The sequence below is a fragment of the Phocoena sinus genome, chromosome 5 (genome assembly GCF_008692025.1).
Source record: "Phocoena sinus isolate mPhoSin1 chromosome 5, mPhoSin1.pri, whole genome shotgun sequence".
In the NCBI taxonomy this organism is placed as follows: Eukaryota; Metazoa; Chordata; class Mammalia; order Artiodactyla; family Phocoenidae; genus Phocoena; species Phocoena sinus.
The window spans coordinates 131,653,434-131,673,829 of NC_045767.1; the positions used below are offsets into that span (position 1 = coordinate 131,653,434).

The 20,396-nt window shown below is 38.2% G+C and overlaps 1 protein-coding gene across 1 annotated transcript in view; it reads left to right on the plus strand.

The window, feature by feature from the left end:
- FAM13A (family with sequence similarity 13 member A) overlaps nt 1–20,396 on the plus strand; it is a 346,933-nt gene that overhangs the window by 192,657 nt on the left and 133,880 nt on the right. Inside the window, exon 7 of the mRNA XM_032632953.1 lies at nt 19,065–19,231. Coding sequence (XP_032488844.1) covers nt 19,065–19,231 — 167 coding nt within the window. The remainder of the gene's footprint in view (nt 1–19,064; nt 19,232–20,396) is intronic.

Below are 20,396 nucleotides of genomic sequence, written 5' to 3' on the forward strand. Positions count from 1 at the left end.
ATTCAGTAAATGCTTCTTGTTTGAATAAATGATTTATTCTCCCTCCTCTAATTCTGTTATCACAATTTACTCCCATTTTTTGTTTACTTCTTGATCTTAAATGCAACACTGTTTGATTCTCTTTTTCATATAGACACTTTGGGACCTGAGAACATCATGAAAATTTGTACTTGACCTTGTCCTCTGCTTCCTGTTAAAACTCTTTAATCATTTGCTTACTCTGATAACTTTAATCAGTCCTTTATTTACTCATTCTGTTAATAATAGGGGCCTCACATCCCTTTATCTTATTCTTTTCTATTTTTCTAAATGAGGGAAGAGAAAAAGGAAAAAAAAATAACCTAGTTATTTATGCCCATCATGCCCCCAAGTCGGAAGTCTCTCTTTGTGACCATATTATATTGCATAGAATGATAAAGACTGGTAAGTAGCCTAGCGATTCTTAAATCTACCCAGACCTCTTAAATGGGATCCTTATATACTGCTGGACCTGCTAAACAATTGAAAACAGAGTAGGAGAGTTCAATATTTTGAACTACTACTTTTGACTAGTACTATTCTCACGTCCCACAAACGTTTTCTGAGTCCCTTTTTACTTAGGGCTTTCATGGGAAGTGATCTTGTCAATACCGGTTCCGCCAAGCACTCCGATTAATCAGTGGCCTTTCAATTGATAATGAAATGCTATCGCTTTCAGCAGCAAAGTAACGTGATCATTCCAGAGTTCATGTGGCTTGCATTTAAATCAGATGTATTTCCAAATTAAGGGCAACATTCAGGTGGAACCAGTAAGAATACTTTTGGTTTCAAATAGCAGACAAACACAATCCCAACTTCCTTAAGCCAGAAAGAGAATTTATTGACTCATATACCAAAAATCTTAGAAATACTGTGAGTTCTGTCAGAGCTTTACCGTATAGCTTAACAATGTCTACTGAGGACCTGATTTCTTTCCATGTTTTTGAATTCCACAGTGTCAACTTCACATTAGAACCAACCCCTCTTATGGCCCCAAGATGGCTGCCAATGGCTTCCAGGGCTAAATGCTACCAACTGGGAACGTGAGGGTCTGAGATTTTAGCCTTTCTGCAAGCTGACAAGTTAATCTGCCAGTTTCATGGATGCTACTAGAAGACATGAGACTCCTAGGTCTGAGATGAAGGACACTTTCTTACTCCCAAAAGTAGCGATAGCCAGCATTTTTTCATGCTGGTTACGTAAACCCCAGTTCCCACACGATGATGCAAAGAGGTTCAGTTGATACATTAGCAGTCAATTGTGCTACCAGAGAGGTATTCTGAATTTAGGGAACCTGACTCTTTTATAACAGGCAGTAAGCATGACTGCCCTTTGCTCCAGAGGGAGAAGCTATCTCTGTCTTCCAAGGCTGTAAGGAAACCAGCCTTTGCTCCAGATGCAAAATCTTTCTAATCTTCCAAGACAGTTCATTATACAAACGTTTTGAAAAGATAATCCAGAATAAAGGCAGTGAATGCTTCTGTTTAAAACATGCAGGAACATAAGAGACCTATAGAGAATTCTCTCCTAACACTACCATGTTCACTGAAATGAGAGAACCTTTTGTCCCAGCATTCCCAGGAGAATCCCTGAGAGTCACCTTCCTGAACAGATGACTGTGGCTAGGAGATAGGAGTGTACTAACTGGCTCAGGCTAGGTCACGTGATTCGCCCCTGAGCCAGGAGAGGAATCACCTTGGGAACCCCATGGCACACCAATAGAAATTGGGGACATTGGCAGAGGACGAGGAGAGATATGAGCACTGGGGAGGCAACCCAAAATTGTCCATTCGACATGCTCTATTTACTGAATATCAAAGTGAAAAAGGGGGCTTCTCTGGTGGCGCAGTGGTTGAGAGTCCGCCTGCCAATGCCGGGGACGTGGGTTTGTGTCCCGGTCTGGGAAGATCCCACATGCCGTGGAGCGGCTGGGCCCGTGAGCCATGGCCGCTGAGCCTGCGCGTCCGGAGCCTGTGCTCTGCAACGGGAGAGGCCACAGCAGTGAGAGGCCCGCAGACCGCAAAAAAAAAAAAAAGTGAGAAAGTTATGAATGTAATCTAGGGCATTCTATTATCAATAAAGGTTAGTGTCTGGGGGTGTTTCAGTCCAAAACTGTGTTAGTATCACCCTAGTCTTTCCGCCACCACTGTAGCCGTAGTAAGTATTATAAAACGCTTTGTTCACCGCTGAATACTGAAAGAAGTCAGACTCTTTAGCACAGTACACATGCCTGTAACAGTGTGATTCCAGCCCAGTCCTTCAGCCTCAGCCCTTGCCCCCATCTCTCTAGTCCCGCTGTGCCCAGTCATGTCAGCTTTCTTATTTTGTACCTTTCTTCCTGTTCTTATTACCTTGTGAAAGCCCTTCCCTCCTCACCTCTATATGCCTCAGGCAGAATTAACTGTGTGCCCTGTATATATTCGGAAATAGCATTGCATACATTATACATTCTTTACCTAATACAGTTTTTTCTAGCATTTATCACAGTTCATATGTATATATTTATGTAGTTGGGTGATGAACATCTGTCTTCCCTACTGTATCGCATGCGCCACGGTGCAGAAATCAGGTCCGATTTATTCTCCCTCATGCCTTACAGGTGGTGAATGTTCAGTAAATGTCTGTTGCTGTTGAATGTTTTTTAAAATATAAGAGGCAAGGTGGCATAAAGTTAAAGCTGCTGGCTCCTTCGTGAGGTTGCCAGAAATTCAAATCCTAGATTCGTCAGTTACCAGCTAGGTGACCTTGGGCTAGTTTAAGTTCTCTGTGTCTCTGTTCTCACATTGATAAAATGAGAATCATAATACCTATTTCATAGGGTTGTTTTTAATTGAAAATGAGAAAGTATACATGCAGTGCTTAAACGTTATGCCTGCTGTTCAGTAAACACCCAACAGTTGCTGCAGGAGGTAGGAGTCTGTGTGTCTGTCTCCCTACGAGACTCTCCACTTCTTTAAGATGGCAGCCTGCATCACTAATGATGCCAGGACTTAGCCTGTGGCCCAGCATGTCATAATTGTTCAATAAATGCTCATTGAATTACATTGTCAAATTTGAAGAATGCTGTCTAAGATTAAATCACTGGGTTAATTTGGTAATAGTGACATGTTGTCCCAACTTCTGCAGTCCTTTATTATGTTTGTTAATTGTTAAAATTAGTAGCTCTCTTTTCTATCATTTATTATATGCTTACTCTGTTCCTGGCGCTAATGGAACACGAATTATCTCATTTAATTTCCGTCACGTCTTATGAGGTGTAAGTTTTTAATTATACAGATGAGACAGTGCAGCTTTAGAGAAGTTAGAAGACTTGCCCAAAATAGTGCAGCCAGCAATAGAAAGAAATACGTAGAGTTCAAAGCCAGTTTCTTCCCCAGAAATGAATATGTTATAAAATACTCACTTATATTTATAACAATGAAAATGGCTTTTACCCTATTTTTTTAATTAATTAATTAATTTATCTATTTATGACTGCGTTGGGTCTTCGTTGCTGTACACAGGCTTTCTCTAGTTGTGGTGAGCGGGGGCTACTCTTCATTGCGGTGCGTGGGCTTCTCGTTGCGGAGCATGGGCTCTAGGCGTGGGCTTCAGTAGTTGTAGCGCATGGGCTCAGTAGTTGTGGCTTGCAGGCTCTAGAGCACAGGCTCAGTAGTTGTGGCACACGGGCTTAGTTGCTCCACGGCACGTGGGATCTTCCCTGATCAGGGCTGGAACCCGTGTCCCCTGCATTGGCAGGTGGATTCTTAACCACTGAGCCACCAGGGAAGCCCGAAAATGGCTTTTACTCTATTGAGAATGGGTATTTTACCAAAACCAAACAACCTAGTAACGCCTCATAGTTTGTTACATTGAGCAGTGCCCTAATGGAGACTTCCTCCCAAATGAAAGAGACCCCACTGACTCTAGATCTTGTAATTCCCAGGTGGCTTTGTGGCCGAGGGTTCGTTAGTTTCAGAGTTTGGCAAAAGGAGTGCAAAACATTCCATCAGCTTTCCTTGTTTACGGTAAGGACTATGTTAAAAGAAAGCTTGGACTACAAATAGCATTTTTTTAATCCCTTTAATCATTTTTTGGCAGTCATGCTCACAACACACATTGACACACAGATGCGGACTGAAATGTGCTGCCCTGCTCATCAAAACAGCACCTTCAGAAAGAGCCTTAAATGCAGTATTCCTTCACTGTTTTTTGTTTCGTTTTGTTTTGGTTTTGGCCACACCGCATAGCATGTGGGATCTTAGTTCCCCATTTTGATGTGGGAGGTGCTTTTCCCTCCCCTGAAAAATGTACCTTTACTTACGGATTTATTATAGAAACACAAACAGATCACTAGATAATAGTGGTGGTTACTGTTCACAGACATGGAAGAAAGAATGGTGCTAGAAGTTTTCCAGAGGGAGAAGCTCAACTATTTCTGGACAGTATGAGAAGTCTTACAACGAGGAATCCTGCAAATATTGGGTTGGCCCAAAAGTTCGTGTTTTTCCGTAACATCCTATGGAGAACCCAAACGAACTTTTGGGCCAACCCACTACTTATCTTTCCCTGAGGAGTTAACTCTCATCTTTTGGAGAAACCTATGTTGCATTACACCGCCACCCCCCCATGTTTGTGCTTAGAAGATCAAGATAATATTTTTTAAAACTCACCCATGACATTATCAAAGGACGTTTTCATGTTTGATTAACACTTTGATGAACTCATTTGATTAGTTCTCAGAAAAGGGAATAGAACTACTTTCTGAAAATATTAATTTTCAACATTTAAATATAAAGAACTGGTAGGGAAAAACTGACTGTAGTCTTATATAATTTATAAGTAAATCATCTCGCTACCTTTTGGGGAGGCAGCATAACCAACGAAGTAATTCCTAAATACGTTTTCAGAAAGGAAATATTATATTAAACATTTATTAATCACCTCTTATATGTCAAAGAGTTATAGGCAGGGGAGACAACAATGAGAAAGACATATACTCGGGCATCACTCAAACTAATGAGGCTGACGGCAGGTAAACAAGCATTTACAACACAGGAATAAAGAAGCTAATATCTCCTACCTTAAAATCTCAACCCTCTCTAAAACCAACATGCTACTTACTCCTTGCCTACCCCAGCAGCTGAATGGAGCTGGAGAAACCCACAACACTACACTGATACCTCACTTTATTTTTTTGTTGAGATATAGTTGACATATAACACTGTTATTAGTTTTAGGTGTACAACACAATGATTTGAGAGATATGCAGTTTGACACTTGATCAGCACAAGTTTGAACTACTCAGGTTCACTTATACATAGATTTTTTTCCGTAAATACGTACTACAGTACTACATGGATCAAATCGCTAATGTAGAACCACAGATATGGAGGGCCCACAGTGAAGTTAAACTCGAATTTTCATCAGCATCCCTAACCTCTGCATTATTCAGGGGTCACCTGTATATGTTGTGAGATGATTACCACAATAAGTTTAATTAACATCCAATCATCACACAGTTACAATTTTTAAAAAATTTCTTATGATGAAAACTTTTTAAATCTACTTTTTAGCAACATTCAAACATACAACACGGTATTATTAACAGTAGTCACCATGTTGTACATTACATCCTCAGGACTTACTTATGGTATACCTGGAAGTTTGTATCTTTTGACCACCTCCATCAATTTTACCTACTTCACCCACCTCCTACCCCCTGCCTCTGACAACCACCAGTCTGTTCTCTATATCTGTGGGTTCACCTTTTTTTTTAGATTCCACGTGTAAATGAGATCATACAGTATTTATCTTTCTCTGTCTGATCGATTTCACTTAGCATAATGCTCTCAAGGTCCATCCATGTTGGTGCAAATGGCAGGATTTCCTTTTCTGTGGCTGAATAGCTTTCATTGTGTGTGTGTGTGTGTGTGTGTGTGTCTATGTGTGTATATATATATCACATTTTATTTCTGCATTTATTTGTCTTTGGACACTTAGATTGTTTCCATGTCTTAACTATTGTAAATAATGCTACAATGAACATGGGTTTGCGGATATCTTTTTGAGATAGTGATTTCATTCTCTTTGGATAAGTACTCAGCAGTGGAATTGCTGGATCATATAGTAATTCTATTTTTAATTTTTTGAGGAACCTCCATACTGTTTTCCATAGTGGTTGCAACAATTTACATTCCCACCAACAGTGCACAAGGGTTCCCTTTTCTCCAGATCCTTGACAACACTTATTTCTTGTTTTTTGATGATAGCCATTCTAACAGATGTGAGATGATATCTCAGTTGTGATTTTGATTTGTATTTCCCTGATGGTTATTCATGTTGAACACCTTTTCATGTACCTGTTGACCATCTTTGGAAAAATGCAGATCCTCTGCCCATTTTCTATTTGGACTTTTTTTCTATTGAGTTGTATGCGTTCTTTATATATTTTGGATATTAATGCTTTATCAGATACATGATTTGAAAATATTTTTCCTATTCAGTAGGTTACTTTTTAATTTTGTTGGTTTCCTGTGCTGTTCAGAAGCTTTTTAGGGTGATATAGTCCTAATTGTCTATTTTTTCTTTTGTTGCCTTTGCTTTTGATGTCAAATCCAAAAACCATTTTCAAGGTTGATGTTGAGGTGCTTAACACCTTAAGGTGTTTTCTTCTGGGAGTTTTATGGTTTCAGGTCTTACATTCAACTCTTTGATCTGTTTTGAATTCATTTTTGTGTATGGTGTAAGGTAGTGGTCCAGTTTCTTTCTTTTCTATGTGGCCGTTCGGTTTTCCCAACACCACTTATTGAAGATAGTTTTCTTTTCCCATTGTATATTCTTGTCTCCTTTGTTGTAAGTTAATTGACTAGATATGCATGGGTTTATTTCTGAGCTCTCTATTCTGTTCTATTGATCTCTGAGTCTGTTTTTATGCTAATACCATACTGTTTTGTTTACTATAGTTTTGTAATGTAGCTTGAGATCAGGAAGTGTGGTGCCTCCAGCTTTGTTCTTCTTTCTTAAGATTGCTTTGGCTATTTTGGAGTCTTTTGTGTTTTCATAAATATTTTAGGACTATTTGTTCTATTTCTGCAGAAAATGCCAGTGAAATTTTGATAATAATTGCATCAAATCTATAGATTGCTATGGGTAGTATGGAAATTTTAACAATATTAATTCTTCCAATCCATGAGCAAGAAATATCTTGCCATATGTTTCTTCTTCAGTTCCTATCATTACTGTCCTGTAATTTCCAGTGTACAGATCTTTCACTTCCTTGGTTAAATTTATTCCTAGGTATTTTATTCTTTTGATGAAGTTATAAATGGAATTGTTTTCTTAATTTCTCTGATAGTTTATTATTAGTTATAGAAATACAACAGATTTTTGTATATTGATTTTGTACCCTGCAACTTTACTGAATCCATTTATTCTAATCGTTTTTTTGGTGGTGTCTTCGGAGTTTTCTGTACACAAGATCATGTCATTTGCAAACAGAGACAATTTTACTCTTCCTTTCTGATTTGGATAGTTTTAACTTTTCTTCTTGTCTAATTGCTCTGGCTAGGACTTCCAGCCCTGTGTTGAATAAAATTCACAAGAGTGGGCATCATTGTCTTATTCCTGATCTCAGAGGAAAAACTTTCAGCTTTTCACTGTTGAATATGGTGTTAGCTGTGGGCTTGTCATATAGCCTTTATTAGGTTGAAGTGCATTCTCTCCATACCCATTTTGTTGAGAGTTTTTGTCATGAATATATGTTGAATTTTTGACAAATGCTTTTTCTTTATTGAGAATATTATATGAATTTTGTCCTTCATTTTGTTAATATGGTGTATCACATTGATTGATTTGCTGATGTTGAACCCTCACTGCATCCATGGAATAAATCCCATTTGATCATGGTGTATGATCCCTTTAATGTATTGTTGAATTTAACGTATTGTTGCTAATACTTTGTTGAGAATTTTTCCATGTATGTTCATTAAGGATATTGGCCTGTAATTTTCTTTTCTTGTAGTGTTCTTGTGTGATTTTGGTATCAGGGTTTGCTGTCCTTGTAAAATGACCTTGGAAGTGTTGGCTCCTCTTTTATTCTTTGTAAGAGTTTGAGAAGGTTTGGTATTAATTCTTTAAATGTTTAGTAGAATTCACCAGTGAAACCATCTGGTCCTGAACTTTTGTTTGAATCAGTAATCAAAATCCTCGGAACAATCTCTTTACTAGTAACTGGTCTCTTCAGACTTCCTGTTTCTTCGTGATTCAATCTTGGTAGATTGTATGTTTCTAGGAATTTACCTATTTCTTCTAGGTTATCCAATTTGTTGGCATATAATTTTTCCTAGTAGTCTCTTATGACCATTTGTATTTCTGTGGGATCGGTTGTAACATCTCCTCTTTCACTTCTGTTTATTTGAATCTTCTCTCTTTTTTTCTTTGTGAGTCTAGCTAAAAGTTTGTCTGTTTTGCATATCTTTTCCAAAATCTACCTCTTAGTTTCATTGATCTTTTCAGTTATCTTTTTAGTCTGGTTTAATTCTACCCTGATCATTCTTATTTCCTTCCATCTGCTAACTTTGGGCTTGATGTCTCACTTTAAATGTGTGATTACCATCCTCAAATGGTCCTCATTTCACTGGCAGTCCTACTCCTCTCCCCAGTTTTTTCACTCTTCCCTCTCTTTTAAACTCTGTTTCATACCATTTCCTTGGTCCTTAACCTCCATCATCCCCCTTTGCAACATTCATGACCTGATTTTCATTTGACTAAGAACATCCAGAGAGACTCTCCACCTGTCCTCACATTCATCCAGTATCTGCCCCTGCACCGTGTTCTCTCCTTCTTTCCAGTCACAGGAGATGTGCTGTGTTTGCTCCTCTCCCAGAGAAGCCTTCCACTGTGGACAAGATCCCATACCCTCTGACCCCCTCAAGAACTTTGCTTCCTGAATTCTCTACCCCTTCCTTCTCTCCTGGGTCATCAGGGGTTTTTTTGTCTGTCCACTGAACCAGTCCCATTAGCATAGAAATATACTATATTTCCCATCTTACCAGAAAAAAAACAAAACAAAACAACCTCTCCCTTGACTCCAACACCCCGCCTCTACAGCCACAGTTAGCCTTCACCCATTTCCTTTGCTATTCCTTACAGCAGAACTCCTCAATGAATTATATAAGCTTGCTGTTTCACTTCTTCTCTATTCTCTTTGGGACCACTCTACTCCATCCTACTACAGAGTGAAACAGTTTTTGTCAAATGATGCCACTTTGCCACAATCAGTGGTCAGGTCTTAATTTTCATCTTATTCACCCTGTTGGCAGCATTTGACACACTGGGTCACTCCTTCCTTTTTTAAAAAAGCTTTATTGAGATATAATTTGCATACCATAAAATTCACTCCTTTAAAATTACAATTCAGTGATTTTTAGTATATTCACTTAGTTGTGCAACCATCATCACTATCTAATTCCCAAACATTTCATCACCCCAGAAAGAAACCCCATACTCATTTGCAGTCACTTCCCATCACTCAGTCCCTGGTAGCCAATGATTTACTTTTTGTCTTTGTAGATGTATGTGTTCTGGACATTTTATATAAATGGAATAATACAGTATGTTTCCGTTGTGTCTGCCTTCTTTCACGCGGTGTAATGTTTTCAAGATTCAGCTCGGTTGAATCAGCGCTTCATTCCTTTTTATTACTGAATAACATTCCATTGTATGGATATACACATTTTACTTATCCATTCATTGGTTGATGGACATTTGAGTTGTTTCCAGTCTTTGGCTAGAATGAATAATGCTGCTATGGACACTCATGTACAAGTCTTTACGTGGACATATGTTTTGGAATTGCTGGGTTATACGGTAACTGTATTTATTCCTTCCTTGTTGAAACCCTTTCCCCTTGCCTTTCAGTACACTCTCTTGGTTCTTCCCTCTAACTGTCCACTCCTCAGTCACGCTGAGTCTTGCCTCTCTAACCTTGAGTGCTCTGGGGATTAGTTCTTAATCCTCTTCCCTTCTCTATCTAGATTCACTCCCTAGGTGATCTCTTCCAATTACATGGTTTTTAAATACCACCTACATATAGATGACTTGCAAATTTGTATTTTCAGTTCACGCTTCTCAACTCCAACTCCTGTATCTAACTGTCTACATGACACCTCCACTCGTCTGTCTTATGTGCATCTCAAATTTAGCATGTCCAGAGCAATAAACTCCTGATTGACTCGCCAAAATCTGTACCTCCTGCTGTCTTTTCCAACTCCATGATACAGTTCATTCTTTCAGTGCTCAGGCCAAAAACTTTGGAGTCATCCTTGACCCCTTCCTCCTGTCCAGTCCATCAGCAAATCCTGTTGACTCCACCTTCAAACTATATACAGAATCTGGTGTCATCTCAACGTTTCCCTGATCCAAGCCCACGAGCATCTCAGTTACTTCCTATTTGGTCTCCTTTAATCACTCTGACCCTTCAACAGTCTTCTCGCTGTACCAGTAAGGATCCTTTCAAAATGAAAGTCAGGCATGTTTCTTCCCTAACACCTTCTAAAAGTACCCCCCCACCCCCGCCCAGGGTAAAAGCCAACGTCCTTAAAATGCCTGTAGGTCTCCGTGATCTGGGCCCTCTGCTACTTCAGTGACCTCACCTCCTGCCACTGTTCTCACTCACTTGTCTCCAGCCAGCCGCAGTGGCCTCCTTGCTGTTCCTCAGACTTGGAAATCATGCTTCCTCCTCAGGACCTCTGCACTGCTCTCCAGCTGGAATGCTGCTCCCCAGACATTCTTCTGAGACACTCCTTTATTTCTTTAAGTCTGTGGTCAAGACTGCTAGTGGCCTCCCGAGATCTAGTCTCCTTCTCTTCCTTGGCTGCGTACATGGATGCGCAGCTATAAGACCACTTCCCCTAACTTCCCTGCAACAAAAGTAAGCAGTTGGATTTCCCTTTAAGAGTGAGGCATGCCCTTCCTTCACCCTCCCTCCATCCCACAGTGTTTGCAACACAAACCAAAGTTCCTGCCCTCGTGGAACTTACATCTGGTTAGGGGGAAAAGACAACAAATAAATACACATAAGTAGATATACAGTATGTTTGATGGTATTGGGTGCAATGGAAATAAATAAAGCAGGGTCAGGCAAATGGGGAGTGGGGCATAAGGGAGAATTTTGCTATTTATTCTGTAGTGACAGAGAAGCCTTCACTGATAAGACGGCATTTGAGCAAAATCTTACATCAGTTTGGATTAGGTGTTCTTGCATATAAATAAACAACATTGGCTTAAACAAGACAGAAATATATTTCCTTCAAATGAACAAAACCTGTAAGTCAGGCCAGGACTGGTAATGAGGCTCTACGAGGTCACCACAGACCCAGGACGCTTCAGCTTACAGCTCCCCACGGCTGCAGTGTGGGCCTCCCAGCCTGGGCGTTGCCATCTGCTTTCCTTCCAGGCCACAGGAGGTGTGCTGCCCTGCACTACCATGAATTGTTAGTTTGCCCTGGATTTTACAGTTTGTTACTTTATTTCTCACCTTCACTTCGGTCAGGAGAAGGGGATTTTAATAGCCAAGTTTCCCACTCTCTATACAACTCTGGACAAATCACGTCAGTTCTCTGGGCCCCTTGGATTTCATTTCTGAGATGAAGGGATTGGAGTAGACCTCTCGTCAACTCTAAAACTGAGTGGTTCTAAAATAATCATTGAATTTCTGAATTTTCCACCTAATTTTTCTTGCATAACCATGACCAGCTGTGATCAAGCGATTCAGTTATTTAATGTTAAGTTTATTTTTTCACCTTAACTCTACTTTTTAAAAACCTCAAAGAGAAATTATTCACTTGACAAATTTTTAAACTCTGAATCAGCAGCACACATTATTCTAAGGATTTTTAAAAAATTCATCTGCCCAGGATGCAACTCAGATATATTCCCTGGGAATGGGAAGTGAGGTGATGGGATGAATTTTAGCAAGTATACCACTTTTTTTAAATCTCCAAAGGATGTTCCAGTGTGCACCGCTGGGTAAGAAGCACTGCTTACGGCATTCCGGCTAGTGTCAGTAGTGTCCCTTTGGAACAAGCTTCCAGAGAACATCTTGTTTTAAGGCCCCATCACCTGTGTAATCATGTCCTCTAAGTTAGCAAGAACTTTTGAGGCCAAAGGATTGCATTTGGGATGGGATGGCAAACATTCCCATTGATTGATCATTGGTTTTGATCATCAGAGATAAATGATCAAAATTTTCAAAGCAAATTTTTATGTTATTAATAGAATGAAAATCTGTAGAAATCTTCTATTTAATTTCTAAACTGCTCAGTTTACACAGTTACTTTTGGCCTGAATTGTTTTCTGATGAAAGACCTGAAGTTAGGAACTTGAACAGGTGACTTTGTAAAACAGATGGGACTGTGTTGATGTTAATAAGAGGCCTCACCTTACTGCCACGTACAGGTTTATCTATGAGCATATGGGCAGCTTCTAAAAGGTGAGACTTACTTGAGCCTAAGTCCCAGGACAGATGGCTCTACCATGGGGCCACTTAGTCCAAGTAAATGTATTGACAGGTTCCAGCCCCGATCTTGCATTAATAATCCCTATGCTCTGTAAATTCAGTTTCTTCCCGTTTCTGTACCATAGCTATTTTTTAAAACTGACTTAGAGATTTTGAAATTGAATATAGAGGAAACTTTTAGAATAAGAATAATGCTTACACAGTGGAATTAATGTGCTTCATGGCATCAGTACTTCTGAAAGGAAGGTAGAATCTACCAGTTAGTTTGTTCGGTTATTCATTTGTTCATTTATTCATTATAGGAACATGTAATGGTCCCCTACTATTTTGCTAGGTACAGCTCTAGGAGGCGGGGCTGCAGCAGTTAACAAAACAGACAAAAATTTTCTGCTGTGTTGGCATTTAGCTTTTGCAGAGGAGTGAGGAGGTGAGAAGGAAAGAGTTGAGGAAAGTCATATGCTAAGAGGTTTGTTACTTGCTTGAGCCACACTGTGAAACCATAATTAATCTGATCTATTATATTTCAAGATAAACTTTTTTTTTAATTGTGAAATTTTTGTCTTTTCACCTGTAATTTTTCTAACAAACTTAGTTAAAATGATTTTACGCTAAGTACAGATCCACTCTAAAATTTAGATCAAGGTGAGATTTTAATTAGTTACAACTAATTTCCTAAAGCATGTTTATAACTTGCTCAAAAAAAAAAAAAGCCCACTGGGGCATTAATTAGCTAGCGCTGTGGCTGGCACATAATAGATTGACCAAGAATTGATTGCTGCCATTTAGTAAACAAGCCTCACTTTTGAAAAGCAAAATGTAAAGATTTTTGAGCAAAAACAAAGGCCTTTTTAAAATTTTTCTTATTTCAATTTTTTCTAATTTAGAGAGGTTTTTTTTCTAATTTTTTAAGCTAGAAATGCCTGTCTTCTTTAAAAAAAAAAATCGGAGCTAAACATCTGTTTTCTGGTACTTAGTTATCTCACCATTTCTTTTTATGAAGATGTTGAGTTTAATGAGCATGAAGAAAAAGCAAGAGGCTTTGTCCTCTTCCATACAGATGACAAATGGAAGACAGAAAAGGTCAAGGATATTGAGGAGGTCTAGTGAGCTTTATTTAGAAACTCTAAATGTTAGAAATGAACTTTTCTGCTTTCATCCTGCTATCACAATTTTCCTTCATCATTGAGCCTTGAATATAATTTTCTGCCCTGTTCTAATCTTCTCCCAAAGTACCTGACAATGAAAAGAACAGACTTACAGTTTTTGTCATTTCAAAATGTAAGCACAGCACCTGGCCAGTGGTTAGGGTGACTCCTAAGACCAAAGCATTAAAGTTTGTTTCGCTTAAACTTTTAAAAATTAAGTATTAACAATACTATTTCATAATAGTATGCTAAATTACTGTTATGCACATCACTTTTCTAGGAAGAATCTTATAATAATCAGGAAACATTCACCTACACAAAGGAAAGAGAGCTACGAATTTCAGAGATTGGTCCCCGTCCAGTAAACTGAGTCCCTCCTGCTTCTGACTCACCTGCCATTCCTCTGTTTCAGTACTGCAGGGCAGACAGCTCCCACCCAACACTTGCGCATGGGACAGAGGGCACTATTGTGCCCTCGCAGTGACAGATTTATATGGATAAATATGAAGGCACACATTATTTTCTTTATGTCTTATTTTCCTATGTCTTTTATTTTTAGTCAGATCATTGTATCAGGGTAAATCAGTCTGGTATTGTAAGCATGTTTTTCAAGTGCTGGATTCTCTGTTCAGTTTTTAAAGATGAGAGCTTGTTATAAACCTTTATGGCGTTGACTGTGGTAGAATTTGATTTTTGGCCTTTGAAATTTATTCATGTATGTTTTCTTTCTGATTTATTTTTAATTTTTTAAATTGAAGTACAGTTGATTTACAATGTTGTGTTAGTTTCAGGTGTACAGCAAAGTGATTCAGGTATAAACATATATATAATGTATATATATATTCTTTTTCAGGTTCTTTTCCCTTATAGGTTATTACAAAATATTGAGTTCCCTGTTTCATGCAGTAGGTCTTTTTTGGTTATCTATTTTATATATAGTAGTGTGTGTATGTTAACCCCAAAGTCCTAATTTATCCCTACCTTTCCCCTTTGGTAACCATGAGTTTGTATCACATATATTTCAAGTATGGTGGTGTTCCAAGCATTACTGGAGATATATACATATATATATATATATATATATATATATATATATATATATATATATATATACATACACATATATATATATGTGTGTGTGTGTGTGTATAACTGACTGTACATTTATATTTGCTAACTGAGCTCATTCTATATTATATATCATAAAATTATTTCACAGTCCTGTTAAAAACTTTGTAGATATTTTAATGACTGAAGATTCTTTCATCATATACATGTGCCATAATTACCTTATAGTAATTTAGCTATTTAGAATAGTTACATTTGGGGCCTATTATAAATAAACTACAATGAACACATTTCCCATATAGTTTCCTCATACTCAGTTTCTTCCCCCTAAAATTATATTGCTAGAATGCTTCAGTGGATGCCAGAGAGATAAATTTAAAGGAAGTTTTAATTACTAATGCCCCCCCAAAAAGAAGAAAATGGGTTGCATTATGGGATATAATGTGACTTTTATCCAAAACTGCCTTTTCTTCTTGCAATTCTAACGTTTAACATATGACCAACTATAGAGAGTAGTGGTAATCACAGGTCCTGTGGCCTGGCTCCCTGGGGTGTAACTGTGTCTCTGCCACTTCCTCACTGGACAGACAACTTGAACTATGCCTCAGTTTCCTCAGCTGTGAAATGCTAATAATAGTAGTCCCTGCCTCTTCAGGTTGTTGTAAGAATTAAATGGGTTAATTTATGTAAATCTCTTGGAACCGTGCTAGCACAGAGTAGATGCTCACTCACTAAATGTTTGTTCATAACAGTAACAGCAACAGCCTGTTATTTCCTAATTTTCCTAATTTTACATTTTCAAAGACTATTCTTTTGTTTCTATTCCTCTGGCACCTCAAATACTGAAGTATCTCAAATTACTTCTTAGACTCTTCCATACCTGCAAATACATGCACGGAATGTGCTTTAAGATTCCTAGGATTGCTAGTATTTGAGTTGTACACATAAATCACACAGCATGTGCATAGATCCTTATCTCAAACAGCCAATGGCAGAATTCTTAGCAAAATGTTTTTCACAGATGGTTGGGGTGCTTTCATAGTTTTCACCTTCAAGTCCAAAAGTTATCATGAAGATCACTAAAATAAAAGAGCTAAGTGTGGTGTAAACTCCCGCATATCTCCAGTAGGAAGAGAAAGCTGCCTACCCCAGTCAGTATCCCAAACCCGTGGCCATTTTCCTACCGTAGCCACACGTTATGAGGCTGCAGATGGGTCTCTCTAAGGACATTCACTCCATTTGTTACAGTAAGGTTTTTATTTTTATTACAGTAAATTCTTACCCCACAGAGCTTGGCTGAACCTCATGGAGTCACTAGCAACTCTTGTGTAGACAAGGCAGGCCTGCTGGGTCTTCTTGGCCCATTCCTGCTAAACTCAGAGCTGATGTGGGCCTGTTATATGTTTACATGCCAATGACAAACGAAAAGTGTATATAGAGAGAGGAGCTGCCTCCGTACGGATTTCTTCTCCCCATTCCCTTTAAAGCAAGGTTTCTCAGCGTCAGCTGTACTGACAGTTGGACCAGATGACTCTCTTTTGTGGCAGGCTGTCCTATGCATTATAGAATGTTTAGTCACATCTCTGGCCTCTACCCACTAGATTCTAATATCACATACCCTCACCCCTGTTCGTGGCAACCGAAAATGTCTCTAGACAAAACTGGCTCTGGGTGAGAACCCCTGCTCTAAGACCACAGTGTAATAACATGTCTCTTTGTACCCTTGGCTTTGTACCCTTGGCTTTGACCGACTGGTGTCATATTCCTCAGAGAGTTCAAGGGGCCTTGAACACCGTCTCAAAGTCCACTGCTGAACTATATGCAATCCGAAATAGACACCTGGAAGCACAGAAATAAAGCCACTCCTCTACCAACATTATAGCGCCAAGGCTTAAACTCTGTGTTCCTAAAAAGCTCAATTCCAGCTAAAGTAAAGAAAGCGATCTCTTCCTTTTTCTCAAAGTTAATACATTTGTACTAAAATGAATTACATCAGTAAAATGGCAGGTTTTAAAATTTTATCACTCTGTTAATTTTTCCTGTAGTCATCATCTCTATAGTGAAAATGTATAGTCTTCAAGGTACATCTTCAAGAAGATATCATTAATCACCTTGAAAAATTGTGCGTTCCTTTTAAAAAGTGTATATATTCCACAGTTCTAGTCACCTTAGACTTACCGAGCCACTTGTTTTCTAACAAGTTCGTTCTCATCAACTTCATGCAGTCATTTTGTGTTCTGTGCACAAGCTGAGTTCTTTGCACTCCTTTGGTATAAATAGTGAGTTTATATTTTAAAGTTAACGGTTAATGACAATCATGTCTGTTATTTCTATAGAAATTAAATCATTGGGAAATACACTTAGATAAATGTAGCTGATGTAGTTGCTGGTATGTGAATTCTATTATGGTGTTATGGAGTCTATTTTAATGTAAACTGGCAGGATGGAATAAGCTACATAGTACCTTTTTGTTTACTTTAGAATATTTTTTTACGTAAATTGTTGAGTCAAATTTAGAACCCAAATTATCACTGAACCTAAAATGTCATGTCATTATTTTAACACCAGGAAATATTGCCAAACAACTGTTCTTAGTTTTCTCTCAATATTAAAACAAATGTGTGTGGATGTGAGATTTTTTTTTTAGCTAACTAATTGGAAATCGTACTGCTTTTTGAGTGTTGTTTATTGATTTTTCATGTCTATTTTGATGAGAAATTACATGCCAAAGGAGCCCCTTTATGAAACATGTAATAGATGCTTACACTTTTCATGTTGTGTTGCTGTTTATCTGAGTATTTCTTTTAGAAGTATTCTTGGCAGCTGTAGCTATGAGCTATAGTTATTTCATAATTTAAAAAAATTTTCCCTTTGATTTTCATGAGCTTACGAATGCTCTACAGAGAAATGTAACTGAACAATTAATTGGCCTTCATCAGATTTGGGCAAATTTTACATAACAACAGTATTAATAAAAGCTAGCTTTTATTTAGCGTTTATTTTGTGTTAAATGTAACTCTTTGCTAAATTAGTTTCATGTAATCCTCATAGTGGTATGAACTTATTAAATATGTATGTCCATAATTGTCTGTGTTACTCTTTTTAATTGTCCCTTATCCTAGCCTCTTGGTCAGTCAGTGTCTTGGGAATATCTTGTAGCTGAAGAGTGTTTGTCTGACAATAAGTATTTATTAATGGGTTCAAAACTTTGCTAGCCTTCTTGGTAAAAATGTTACAAATAATATAAAGAAGAAGAAGAGAAGGGCGAGGTAGGAGGAGCGATCTGGTTGAGGCCACGTGACCTAGAAACTTGCGATAACTAAGATTACGGTATCAGATGACATGCAATCAAGTGTAGATTGTGTGGTGGTGAGTTACAGGAATTCAGAGTTGGGAAAGGTTATTTAGACCTGAGGGTAGTTAGTGAAGCTCTGTGGGCAGTGGATTCTTATCTGAACCTCAAAGGAGTTTAGGATTTGGTTTGGTTGGTGACTGGCCAGTGAGCAACACATTACATTGTAGATGAAAGGACAAGCAAGAGAAAAGTCCTAGAGATGAGAAAAAGCTTCCAGTGTAATGAATACTTTTGATCCAAGGGTTTGAAACTTTCCTGAAATTCTGACATGATTTTTACACATTTTTAGGAAAAGAATATAGGTTGTTTTCTCATTTTTCCTGACCTCTAAAATAAGAGAGCATGAAAGTATTTCTGGGGTCAGAGAGACCTCAGATATGAAAAGTGAATACACCCAGTATTCATTTGGCACTTGGGCTGCCCGTGATTCCAGAGATAGAAGAAAAGTAAAAAAGTTGTGTTTTTCCTATTTATTTCCTTAATTCAAAATTTATTACACCATACGTTGCCCTACAACAGAGGATTACAGTAGAAACTTGCCAACTGGTGTGTATTTTGCTTGTTGGTAGTAAATATTTCCGGACACCTTTCTCACATTGGCATTCTCTATTTCAGTGGTTTTCAGCCTTTTTTTTTTTCTGCCTCTTTCTGACTATTTCTTCTCTCTTCTAGGTTGCAGTCTGATATACTCTCATAATCTCTCATTACATAGAATAATTATTCTAAGGAGAGGTTAGGCCTGGGGAAGGCCATAATGGTTTGAAAGTTCCCCTCAGAAATATTGGTATCTCCCCTTCACTGTGCCCTTTGCTATATAAGAATTTTTATATGCATTTTCAATTTTATACCTCGGTTGATATTTTTCTGGAGTGTGATTAATACATTAGATTATTAATAAATTCGAAAAAATTATCTTCAATAACTTAATTGGAAAGGCTTTTAAAAATTCTTCTCTTTTTTATTTTATTTTATTTTTTAGATCCCAAAATCTAGGAGTGAGGGATCTATTATTCAGGCCCACAGGGTACCGCAACCAGAGCTGTCTGATGGCGTTCCTCAGGTCAGCCTGCAGCTAAGTCAGAGAAATTCCTGCTGGGATGACATGAATTCAGCAGAGGGTGCTAATGCTGCCAAATTGCTATCCAGGTTAGCATGTTTCCTTTGTTTACACATCATGTATTGCATCATCTGTGCTGATACACAGACCCGCATATGCAGGTATGTTTGCACGTATCTACCACCGGGGTCATCGGGATACAGATCTAAAACTATTTAAAACCTACTGTAACTTTTGAAAAATTTCTGACTAGTAATTCTTTATCACAGAAGCATTCTTATCACACAAGCATTCCTAGTTTGTTATATTTTATTTTATGGATTAAAACAACTTATTTAGTCGGACTGTGCTAGGCTCACATTAAAAGTTGGAAGAGTTATTTTTTAGATGCCTTTTCATAGTATGTTCAGTGGTCAATATTATTTGCAATGAAAGTGGACATCACAGGTGTTACTAGAACCAATTCTCACTCACAGATTTTGAACGTTGCCCTTTAACCTTTAGGTTGCATGTTAAACCTGAAAGCAAACTTCTTTGGTATACTTGAGGAGAAAGGCATACAATTTTCTTAAAATAGGTAAAATGGGGTCTAAATCTTATATACTCCTCACATAGAGAATTTTTCCTTTTAAAGGTTTTTCATCTTTTATTATAACTGACAACCTATTTCTATAATTTAAAAAATGTCATTACAAGTATAAGACAGAGAGCTCTAAAGAATGGAAAGATTTTTAAGACATTATGTAAATAATGCAGTTAAAGAGCTTGCCACTTCGGATTGCCTTATAGAAAAGATGGAGTTCGAGCTGGATTTTTAAAATGAAGGTAATTTAAATATGAAGAAAAAGAAGGCAAGCCTCTTGTAGATGGGCCCAGTTAGGAGGCAAGAGTAGGTACAGTGTATTTGGGACACACCAAACAGAAGTCCTGTGAGGAATCAGTGGGGAAGAAGGCTGGGGAGGTGGGGTGAGGCCAAGCCACTGAGGACCTCGAATGCCAGCCTGCAGTTATTTCTTGTTCAGTCTTGCCCCTCACTGAACAGATGTTCAGCACTTGACCTCTGCTTCCAGGAAGTGCTTTAGGACAGAGGATGCAGCAGTGAACAAAGCCGACCAGACCCTGGAGTTCATGGACCTTAGTTCTAGTGAGGGAGGCAATAGCAAGACACACAGGAAAAAAAAAAAAAAAAAAAAAGCCTGTGAAGACCGTTTCAGCTCATTAATAAATGGGGGAGTTAAGAAACAAGTAGGTTAA